The sequence below is a fragment of the Euleptes europaea genome, chromosome 10 (assembly GCF_029931775.1).
Source record: "Euleptes europaea isolate rEulEur1 chromosome 10, rEulEur1.hap1, whole genome shotgun sequence".
Taxonomy (NCBI): Eukaryota; Metazoa; Chordata; class Lepidosauria; order Squamata; family Sphaerodactylidae; genus Euleptes; species Euleptes europaea.
The window spans coordinates 28,641,895-28,652,995 of NC_079321.1; the positions used below are offsets into that span (position 1 = coordinate 28,641,895).

General features: G+C 43.1%; 1 protein-coding gene across 1 annotated transcript; it reads right to left on the reverse strand.

The window, feature by feature from the left end:
• Positions 1-2,345: 2,345 nt before the first annotated feature.
• On the reverse strand, positions 2,346-5,323 carry C10H2orf50 (chromosome 10 C2orf50 homolog). Its single transcript, XM_056856156.1, has 3 exons — positions 4,977-5,323; positions 4,141-4,180; positions 2,346-2,539 (listed from the first exon to the last, which is right to left on the reverse strand). Exons 1-3 carry the CDS (start codon positions 5,321-5,323, stop codon positions 2,348-2,350), a joined length of 579 nt encoding a protein of 192 aa, XP_056712134.1. The 3' UTR covers positions 2,346-2,347.
• Between the last annotated feature and the right edge of the window lie 5,778 nt (positions 5,324-11,101).

The following is an 11,101-nucleotide window of genomic DNA, read 5'->3' on the forward strand; positions in this document are numbered from 1 at the left end:
ACCGCATGTTTAGTTACTGTTGGAAAGAGCCCCAATTGGATGATGGTGGATGACGGTCTACTACTTTGCTGTTTGAAAAACAGATTAGATATGTCACACAAACACACACAACTGATCTTCCTTCATATTTTGTATTTATTTGTTTTAAAATCTGCAGCCCTGTTTTCAACCATTAATTGAACTGACTTACCGTATTTACAATGATAAAACAACAGAATGCAAAGTCCCTCAAAACAAAACAATGACAAAAGCCATCTGGGTGAATGCACATAGCCTTCTGTACCAAAGGCATCTGGAGTATGCTGCTTCTGATCCCCATCGTTTCCTCATATCTGCTTCAAATGCACCTGTGCTTTTTGCTCTCTTTAAAAAAAAAAACAGTGGTAGAAATATTGCAACAGTGGTGTGACACTATAGTGATAAACCTGCTACTGATTTTTTTAACGCCTCTGGTGGTTGTGGGAACGGTGGATACAAGGGGAAACATAGGGGAAATGGTTTCTGATGTGGGCAGAGAAATCCATCCAGAAAGGTTGGAACAAAGCATGTTTGGGAAAGGGGGGGTGGGGGAACCAAGGGACTACCACAGACAAAAGGAACAATGAGAACAAATTGAGGATTAATTACTGCCTGTAGATGCTCCAAAAACCCTGTTCCAGTTTAAGAGCCAAGGCAGAACAAATCCTCTGCATGGAAGCAGCCTACGAGAAATTTGGGGACAAAGGCAGTAAATGCAGTCCCAACCCATTTCTATGGACTCAACCCTAGCTGGAATGAATTTATGTACAGGGCTTATGTCAATTACCATGAAACCTAAACCCTAAAAGTATCTCTATTAAGGTAAATACCATCACTTCTTGGCAACAGGGAGCTGAAAGTTATAGATGATTTATGATTACCCATCTTCCTAGTGTTGTGCCAAGTAATCATACCTGCATCACAGGTATGACATACAGGCAAGCATGCATGCAAAAGCTGTAGGCTGGCAGAAGCTGCTTCCCAGTGCCCCCTCCCTTTCCTTTAGCACCAAGCACGTACACGCACACACATTCCAAAGGCTGGAAACTTTCCTCTCGCATAAGGGAACTCTCCAACAGCCTCCCTCCCACCTATTCCTCCTTTTTTATACTTTCGGTTCACCCTGCAAGGGAACACTCTGAGCTGCTCAATAAGATAGGCTCCATTCGTTAATGTAGCAAGGCTCACGCACGCGCTGAAGAAACTAATGATGTTGAGTTGACAAGCTAACATCAGATGTTAAGAAAATGTATCATTGTTGTATTGGAATGTCAAATGTCTATAAAACCTCTTGCATTTGCCCTGCTTCGGGGTGACAGGATCACAGAGCTGTTTGTCTGGATCCTGGCTCACCCAGTTATGACTTCTTGGCCAATAAAGCAAGCTGTAAGCTCAAACCAACCTCCTTGCCCTCATTTGCTCTCATTGGACTCTATGAGAATGGGGGGAGCACTGAGAGTTTCTCGTCTTTGAATCGTGAGATAATCTTGTATATTTCTCTGAAAACTCTTTTCATTTGGACGAGAGTGGCTTTGTCCAGGATTCCAGGTCCCTAAGCAATCTCCTACTGAATCATTGCAGGTTGCTCAGTTAACATAGGGCAGCTAAATCGGCCCGAAGGTCATCAGCTAGTCTTCTTGCTAGAATCTGTTTCCTGCAGTGGCTTATGTGGCGCACAAGGTCAGATATGGAGTGAACCATAATCTTTCAGGCCTTGAATAAAATTATTTATTTTTGAGAAATTTTCTTCCATATAACTTCCTGCTTTTTCAAGGCAGGCCTTGTTTGTTATGATTAAATACATTCTGAATTTTTGTGAGACAAATGTAACCAGTGAAATGCTGTGGAGTCAGTAGAGGTGGGCCTGGCTGTCTAACACAACCTTTGAGAGTCCTCAGAATGTGATGCAGCTCCCCAGCTTCTCAAATGGTGAAACATAAAAAGTTGGTATCAGACACAACAACCATATTTATGCCTAGGGTTGCCAGCTCCGGTTTTGGAAATACCTGGAGATTTTGGGGGTGGAGCCTGAGGAGAGTGGCATTTGAAGAGGGGAGGGACTTCAATGCCATAGAGTCCAATTGCCAAAGCAGTCATTTTCTCCAGGGGAACTGATCTCTGTCGCCAGGAGATCTCCAGCGACCACCTGGAGGTTGGCAACCCTATTTATGCCACAAGATTACATTAGTATGCTTTGGTGTCAACTTTAAATCTCTACATGTATTATTTAGGTAGAATTTGAACCGTCCACCTTTAAAAGTATGGCATCTGGGGAAAAAATCAGGAACCCTGCTCCTCGATGTATTAAAGTAGGGCTTTCTTTGTTATTCTATGAAGGCTGGAGTTCCTGTCCAAGTTTATTTTTTCTTCTTCCATAGTTGAAGAAGTAATCCATTTTTACCAGAGTTTTGCCAAGATCAGTATTCATTCTGCTGCCGATAATATGGCCACTAGTGTTGGGGATTCTGTCTGAAAATACCGATGCATACGCGGGAAAATGCTCGTGTTCTTTTTTCTTGCCCTGAGTAAAAGAAATGACAAATTATTTATGTCTGGATCTCTTAAAATGTCTTCCTTAGAAATATTGCAATTAATTGATGCTATAGTATTTAAAATTGGGATAAGAAATAATCTTCCAAGAATAAGTGTAAGACTATAATGACTGTCTATGAGGCTCAACCTAAAGGTCCAGCATTCTGTTTTCAACAGAGGCCAGCTAGAGGCTTCTGGGAAGTTCACAAGCAGGTGGTAGCAATGTTGTTAGCCCCCAGTAACAGGTAACTTGGATTGTTACATGGAAATTAATAATTTGGGGTGGAATAATCACACCAGTTTATTTGTTGCTAAAACTAAAAGGTAATTGCAATCTTAGCATAAGAAATAAAAATTAAAAAATATAAAAACCATGCAAAATTTAAAAGTATAAGAATCCCCTCCAACATTAAAATGTTTTTCCAAACTTTGAAATTGTTTTTAGAATGGTGTTAGCCACTCTGAGCTTGGCCTTGGCCGGGAAAGGGTGGCCTATAAATCAAATAAATAGACCATAAATTTTATTTAATTTATTTTTGACCTCTTCTGGCTTACTGGTAATGTTAGTCAAATTTATTATACTCAGTTTGGAACAATTTCTGAATTTCTTCTAAAGTAAGTATATTTTTCTCTGGAGGGATGTCTTTTTTCATTTTTTATATCTTGTGCTCATTCTACTAGGGGAAAAGTCTAATATCTTCTGGGCTGGACTCTGAACCCTTTATACCCCACCTTTTCAATACCAAAATAATTAATAATATTCTTCTGTTGTAATGACATCTTAAACGTCAATGTTACATATTATTATTAGAAAACCATCCCCTTGAATAGGTAACAACTGCCTAGAACAATTTCTTACTCTTTAGTCCCTATGATCTTTTTATTGATATTATAGGAGCAACCAATTCCCTTACTTTTCAACAGTGAAGAAATCTATAATTTTTTTGATCAAAAAACAAAGGAACAGTAAGCAGTCCATATTAAACTGATAAAATAGGACTTTTTTGGAGGTTCATATAATTCCCATCTACTTCACAATCTTGTGTGTGTGTAAAGTGCTGTCAAGTTGCAGCTGACTTATGGCGACCCCTTTTCGGGGTTTTCATGGCAAGAGACCAACAGAGGTGGTCTGCCAGTGCGTTCCTCTGCACAGCAACCCTGGTATTCCTTGGTGGTCTCCCATCCAAATACTAACCAGGGCTGACCCTGCTTAGCTTCTGAGATCTGACAAGATCAGGCTAGCCTGGGCCATCCAGGTCAGGGATTTATATATTTAATAACTAGAACTTAATTTAAGTTACTCAAACCTTTTTAATAATAATTACAGCTGGAAAACAGCCAAAATATGTCATATGCACTAATATAGTTCTGAAAGTGCCCAACTACTTAGACTACAGTAATTAAAATTCAAGTACTCCAAAAAAAATTCAAAGCAGCAATTTGGTGTTTCATATCTTCATTCCTGATAGAAGAAACATCCTTTACTGCATCGACTTTGAGCTAAAATGTGACTCTGCTGCAGTCATTGCTAATAAACAAAAGGAGGGTGGCTGCTAAACTATATAATTGTTAGGTTGTTTTTACACTTACCATTGGATCATAGTCCTTTAGGAAATTCCAGTTCTTATGCCTTTAGAATGAAAGCAAAATGTGTTTTTATTTTTTAAAAGTGGCGTTAAGAACCACAGAATATATATAATATTAAGACTAACTTCAATCAAGGGTCTCTTGAACACGCTGCCTGTGGTCTCACAGACCTATGCACATCACCATGTCAGAAGCTTTACTGCAGGAATGTAAGTCATTTTCTTCCAATGAGTACATATTCGTCTCCCCACAACCAATTCCTTCCTATTCCCTTCAGCGGAGGGACGCTTTCGTGCAAAAACATAATTTCACTGAACTTCATGTGGGACACTATCAATATGGCCAATAAATAACAAAAAGAATGCTAGAAAGTTATGTCTAATTTACTTAAGCTTTTAATGCCATGTTGACAGTAGTTCAGCTCAGATCTTGAACTAGACACATAATGCAGTTCTACTGCTCAAGCTAAGCAGATCTAGCCACTAAGCAGATCTAGTCTCTAAGCTGCCTGGATGGGTGATCTCCATTTATGCCACTCTGAGGAGTAGAATCAATAGTAGTATGTAACTTTGATTGATAATCCTAAGCAATCTGCAAGAAATATTGTTCAGAAAGAAGAGTTCAACATTGAACTCCATTCATTTATGGAATGCTGTATCGAAATGGACGCTGGATGAAAACAGTGGAGTGACTGAAAACAGATAACATCAGCACACTATATGTATAACCACTCTTTAGAACACAGGATCACCCAAATCAGCCCATGTACACTCCAGCGTAGAAGAACTGCTGGATTGGTGCCAAGAGGAGACTGCAAAATGGATCTTAGAGTTACTTACCAGTATTTGGTCGCCCTTCTTTCAGCATCCACAAACTCTCTCCAGATCTTGTCCTGTTGAACCTGATCATTTTTCAAGGCTTTTTGCTGTTCTCCTTGGTGCTTGCTGAATTGTTTCCCCAAGCTTGATGTGGCTGATGTGGATCGTCCCTTCTGAGTGCTGAGTGAAGGAGATCTGGACGAGGAAGAATCCCCAACATGGCTGGTCATTGGCAACCGGTACCCTGCTGATGTAGCTCTCAGGAGCCCGTTTGCTCTGCTCCCTGAGCCTCTTGTGCTACATGATATTGGATTATCACTAGAAAGCTTGGGCATATCCTCAACATTCACAATTCTTTCTTCTAGCATTTTTTGTAGATACTTTATTTAATGAGCGAAGCCAGTAGAAACTGTACAGAGAGCCCGACGTCCAACAGGCAATGTCTCTGGCAACTCTGCTTGAGGATTTTCCTGTACTGTTTTGGGTCACTCTTGCATGTTGTTAGCCTAGTGCTTTTGTTAAAACGGCATGTACACTGCATGGAGCCAAGATTCAGCATCATTATATATTTCTTTTAAAAAGCAAAGACCATCAATAGGTCTGGATTCTCGGCTGTCTGTTGTAAGCTTTAAATATATGTTCCAGAAATACATGCCTCTGCTCCATATTTTATAACTCCCACATTGCTTCAAGAGTCCCCAGAATGCTGGCTGAATGTGTTAAAAGAGCCTGGTGTTATCAGTAGTACTACAGGGAGATCCCCCCCCCCCAGAGGACCACGATGGCTTTTGTTCTGCTTGTGCAGCTGAAACAAAACACCCAGAGCATTGGTTTTTCCCTGTGTGTTTACTGTCTCCATTGGAAACCAGACTAGCTTTGTCATGAATATTCATCACCGTCAGAAGGCATGTGCCCAATAAAGATGGCTAATCCAGACAGCTGCTGGTGGGGTTAGCTAGGCTTTCAGTGTCCTGTTAGGAATTCAATAAAATAAAATAATGGAAACATTTGATTTTATGCTTTTGTTTTCTTTTTAAAAAATATATATATAATAAAGTCCTGCCTAAAAACAAATTTCATGAAATATCAGCTGTAGTTTTGTGTATAAAGGCTTGTATAAACACACACACACACATTAACTGTCTTTGGTCCAGGGCAAGTGACGTTTAAGTGCTTTGGTGATGGCAGGGATCAGTTGCTAAAGGCTGGTCAAATGACATAAAACTGACTTTAAAAAAAAAAAAAAGAACTTCACCAGGACCATACTAAAGGAATCGGGTTATGTAGCTGTGAGGGCAGGGGAGAGATCTACTTCTCCGATTCCATGTACACATTTGTTTGCTCTTTCTGCCACCACGGAGAGAGAACGTGTCTAGCTTCGCCTCTAGCAATGGAGTCCAAGAAGGTTCCTCCTTTCAAGAAATGTTCCTCTTGCGGAGCGAAGGTAGCGAAGACCGATCCTCACAAGGAATGCCTCCTTTGTCTGGGGGAAGGCCATGTTGCTGCAACCTGTAAGAGTTGTGGTAAACTTACTGCCAAGGCCTTGAGAGACCGCACCACTCGTCTCATCTCCCATCTCTACAAGGAGTCCCTCCGCCCGCAAGATAATCCTGTTGAGCCTGATATGCTCACACAAAGATAGATGTGCAGATGCACACACAGGGGACCAAATGTTTTCCCAGAGTTGCAACACAGAGTACAGCTCTTATCGAATAGTCAATGTATGCTCAAGGTGAGAAGGGCCTTGCGCAGGGGTGAAAGCAAGCCAGTACAAGCTGGTACAAAGAACTAGTAAGAAAGTGGTTGAAGTAATATATTCCATCTTCTCTGAGCCCAGTAAGAAATTTAAGTTACTTTAACCTCTTGCCTTTCCTCACTTCGTTGGAACTGAATTGTGTTGGGAAATACACTAGGAAATTATTTTTTGTCTGGAAGTTTTGTTCAGCATATCTCACAACAGCTGCCCATCCCTCGACTGTCTTGGATCTCATTTCTGCATTCCAGTGTTTGGAGTTTGATCCTAGCTCCTCTGAATCTGGGTAGTACTCTTGCTGTCCTCACTAGGAGTTAATATCGCTCTACATATCTAATAGCAATGTGAGGCCCCCATCTGCGGATACCTAAATCTGCAGATTGGGGCCACAACAATGCAGATCTGTCTTTCCTGGGCGCATAGAAAGGGGAACTAAGAGAGCACAGGAACTCCATGTTCACATTCAGCTGCACCATGGTGGACTCTGAAGGGAGAAGGAGGAGGTGGTGGCGGAGACTCAGGTCAAGCAGGAGGTGCTGGAAGTGGTGCCTGTTAATCACCTCACCAGCTGCCGCCCCTGCTTGCCTTCCCTGCCTCACGCACCCTGAGCCCCCAGGGAGCCACAGCTCAGCTAAGGAAAAAAAGACCCCCATTTTAAAAGCAGCTAAGGAACACAAGACCCACATTTTAAAAGTCGGCATTGATTTGTATGCAAGAAAATCTGACCCCAGCCAATAGATCTGTATTTGCTTTCAACATATGGACACAAACAGTGGGAAAGGGTCTTTAAAGAGCTTGAGCGATTTGACCCCATGCATGTTTACTCGGAAGTAAGTGCCAGTGTAATCAGTCAGTTTTTTTTCTCAGGGAAAAGTTCCAGGACTTGCAACCGCAGTCACTAAGACATAACGCATGGCTAGAATGTCCTTGGATTGTTCTTCACTTGTCTCACTCTTTTTTAATCCCAAGTTCCAAAAATTGAACACATGGCAACCGCCCTCCCACAGCATCCCCGCAACTGGTCAGGGTGGATACTTGGGGAGTGGTCAGGTGTGTTCCTGTCATTTTTGTCACCACTTTGTGATTGGCTGAGGCTGACCCAAACACCGGGGGATTTCCTGGTTGCTATTTTTCATCCTTTTTTTAAAAATTGCCTTACCAGTATGCCGGTATACTTTCGCATCAGCAAAAAAAAGTTTGCGTATTCCCCCCCGCCGAGTAGAATCCACCCCCTAGATTGTTTGCAAAGGCAGAGGAAATGGCGCCCATCAAGGAAAAGCAACATCCAACACAGCGCAAATAATACATCTCACGTCCCTGCAGCTTGCCACCCATCATCTCCTCGTTTGCTCACAATACCACAGATCCACACAGGCACACGTTTGCAATTTGTGAAATTTGAACATAGTGGTGTCACATAATAGGTGCACAGAACATGTGGGAGGGAATATTGGGTGAGTTTTGTGAAACTATTAGGTGCTCTAGCATGAGGGAACGGCAGGGGCAAGTATAGAGCACTGGGAGGGTTGTCTTTCTAATTCAGCGGCTCATTGGTATGACAGTATTCTGACACACACACCCCAAAAAAGGGAGAATGAGGAAGCCGATGAGGAACAGTGGACAATGGCAGCTAAGGCGGAAATGTTTCATGGGTTGACTGGAGAGGAACTGGGAGGGGGAAAGACAAAAGGGTGTGTGTTGGGACTCAGGGGGATCATCCCACGAAGCATGCACTGGCAAACACTTGCATTTACTGTGAAACTGAAAGTAAAATCAGGATACAGCTGGGATGGGAAAACACAGAGAAGTAGCGAAACGGAAGTGAGTTGGCCCCGCAGGCAGGAGAAAGTCATGCATTATGACAACAGAGAATCGCGACATTCGTGGGAGAAACGGAAGATAAAACAATCATGTGTTATCGGCCACTGAGTCTTGCACGTTGTGGCATTACAAATCCAGGAATCCACCTCCTCTTTCAAGTAGCTTAGCGTGTCAGAAGGAATTTAGAAAAACAATAACCCTAGAATGAGGCTACTTTCCTACGAACACTTTGCTGGGAGGAAACCCTACTGAGCAAATTGCTGCCACTGAGGCTGCTGCCACAGGCCCAGAGAGGATAGGAACACGAGCAGGTGGCTACATCACCACCAGGGTCACCACCACAGCCAAAGGAGTAGCCTACCTGGGCTGAGCTGGCCAGGCACTATCCCCAGCCCCAACAGGCTGACTAGCGCAAGCACATCTGGGTGGCAGGGGAGATGCCTTGATCTGGGAGCTCAGGCATGGCCAAAAGGGAGAGGGTGAAGGCAGCACAGCTCAGAGGAAGAGCCAGATATGGGTCACAACTAGGGTTGCCAGGTCCCTCTTCGCCACTGGCGGGAGGTTTTTGGGGCAGAGCCTGAGGAGGGCAGGGTTTGAGGAGCAGAGGGGCTTCAATGCCATAGAGTCCAATTGCCAAAGCGGCCATTTTCTCCAGGTGTACTGATCTCTATCGGCTGGAGATCAGTTGTAATAGCAGGATATCTCCAGCTAGTACCTGGAGGTTGGCAACCCTAGCCACAACCAATCAGGGCAGAACAAGGAGGGAGGGTTCTGTCCAACCTGGGTGATGCCCTAGCCCTCTCGCAGGGAAGATGGGGATTGGCCCTCCAGGTGGGCATGGCTTTCCCTGGAGGGAGGGACTTAAGAAGGGCCCTGAAGCAGGCCAAAAGAGGAAGGGGTTGTCTCACCTCAGGCTGTGAGTGGTCTGAGTACAACCAGGAGGAGGAAACAGGTGAAGTGACCCTCCAGGGTAGTGGGCTGACCCAGCCACAACCTGGGACTCTGGGCTAATGTCGCAGGAGCCCCACATTTAGAAAACAACAACTTGTTTTTATGTTTTGCAGGGACTGGGTACAGTTTCATAAGACAGTGTAAAGGCAGACATTGAAACCATCAAAGTGATGGTTTCAATCTACAAAGGACACGATAGAAAAATAAAAAGGATGGATTGCCTCATGACTTCGCAGTACCTTTTATGGTATAAGCATGAATGATTTAGGATTGTTGATACCAGATGTATACTAAGCTATTCTAGTCTATGGAGTTATTCCAAGGCTATGGATATTTCCACAAGGAGAGCCCAAGCGCAGCACTTTCCCCTCCGCCTCAGAACCAGCACAAAATGTTGAACATGAGAAAAACTTAGTTTGTGCCTTGATGGGCAAAAAAGTTTTTCTGCTGGAGAATGTGCAATAGAATGTTGCATTTCTTTTTACAGCGTCTTTGTAACACAAGCAGAAAACTCACAAGGACTTGAGGGGTGCGTCTCACTTTTTCCTTCCCCACTACTTTTTCTTTGTCTTCCTGAAAGCCCCCACACTCTGTCTTTTTCCTACTTACCTCTCTCCTTCGCATCCACCAGCCAACCAATTTTTATCTTCCACCGCCACTACCCATCTTCCCATAAACTCAATAAGGTTGGAGACCCCTGCTCTAAGCACTATACCTCTTGTCATGTATTGTGTCTTCCTCTTTAATGAGAGGGGTTATGCTAACAAATTTTAATTTGTGGGAGAACTTTTTGAAATAAATCTTTAATGTTTCCATTTTGGGGTGATCATAGCTGTCTTTCAACAACACTCATAAATCACATCTGCAAGATGGGAGTGATTGTAGGTTTTCTTAGCATGTACATTTTTACAGCAAGGAGTTGCCCAGCTTGAAAACTTAGAAGGCAATTTACAATTCCTTGAAAATTTATGCAGTAATCACTAGGGGGCACTCGAAAGCTATGTATCTATGAAATGGAGCCACCCACTTGCTTTAAGCAAAACGTTCTTCATTGCTATGTTTGCACAAACTTGAAGAAGCATCATAGAATCATAGAATAGAATCATACAGTCATAGAGCTGGAAAGGACCAACAGGGTCATCTAGTGCAACCCCTTGCACAATGCAGGAAATTCACAACTACCTGCCCCTCCACACCCCCAGTGACCCCTACTCCATGCCTAGAAGATGGCCAAAAAACAAAACAAAATCCCTCCAGGATTCTTGGCCAATCTGGCCTGGAAGAAAAACCCTTCCTGACCCCAAAGTGGCAATTGGCATTTCCCTGGGGATGTAAGAGAGGGCCACGAGAGTCAAACACTGATGCAACCCTTCCTGCCCTCCCTCTCATGATCTGCCTAAGTTCACAGAATCAGCATTGCTGACAGATGGCCATCTAGCCTCTGCTTAAAAACCTCTAAAAAAGAAGAGCCCATCAGCAAATATAATGATTTAAACTAGCATTCTGTCATAACTAGAATGCCTTTACCCAACAAGAAACATCTGTACACACAGATCATGTAGAGGAGAATCAAGACAGTGATCTATCCCCCTTCAGAATTGGTAATGTTCCTGAAGCACTT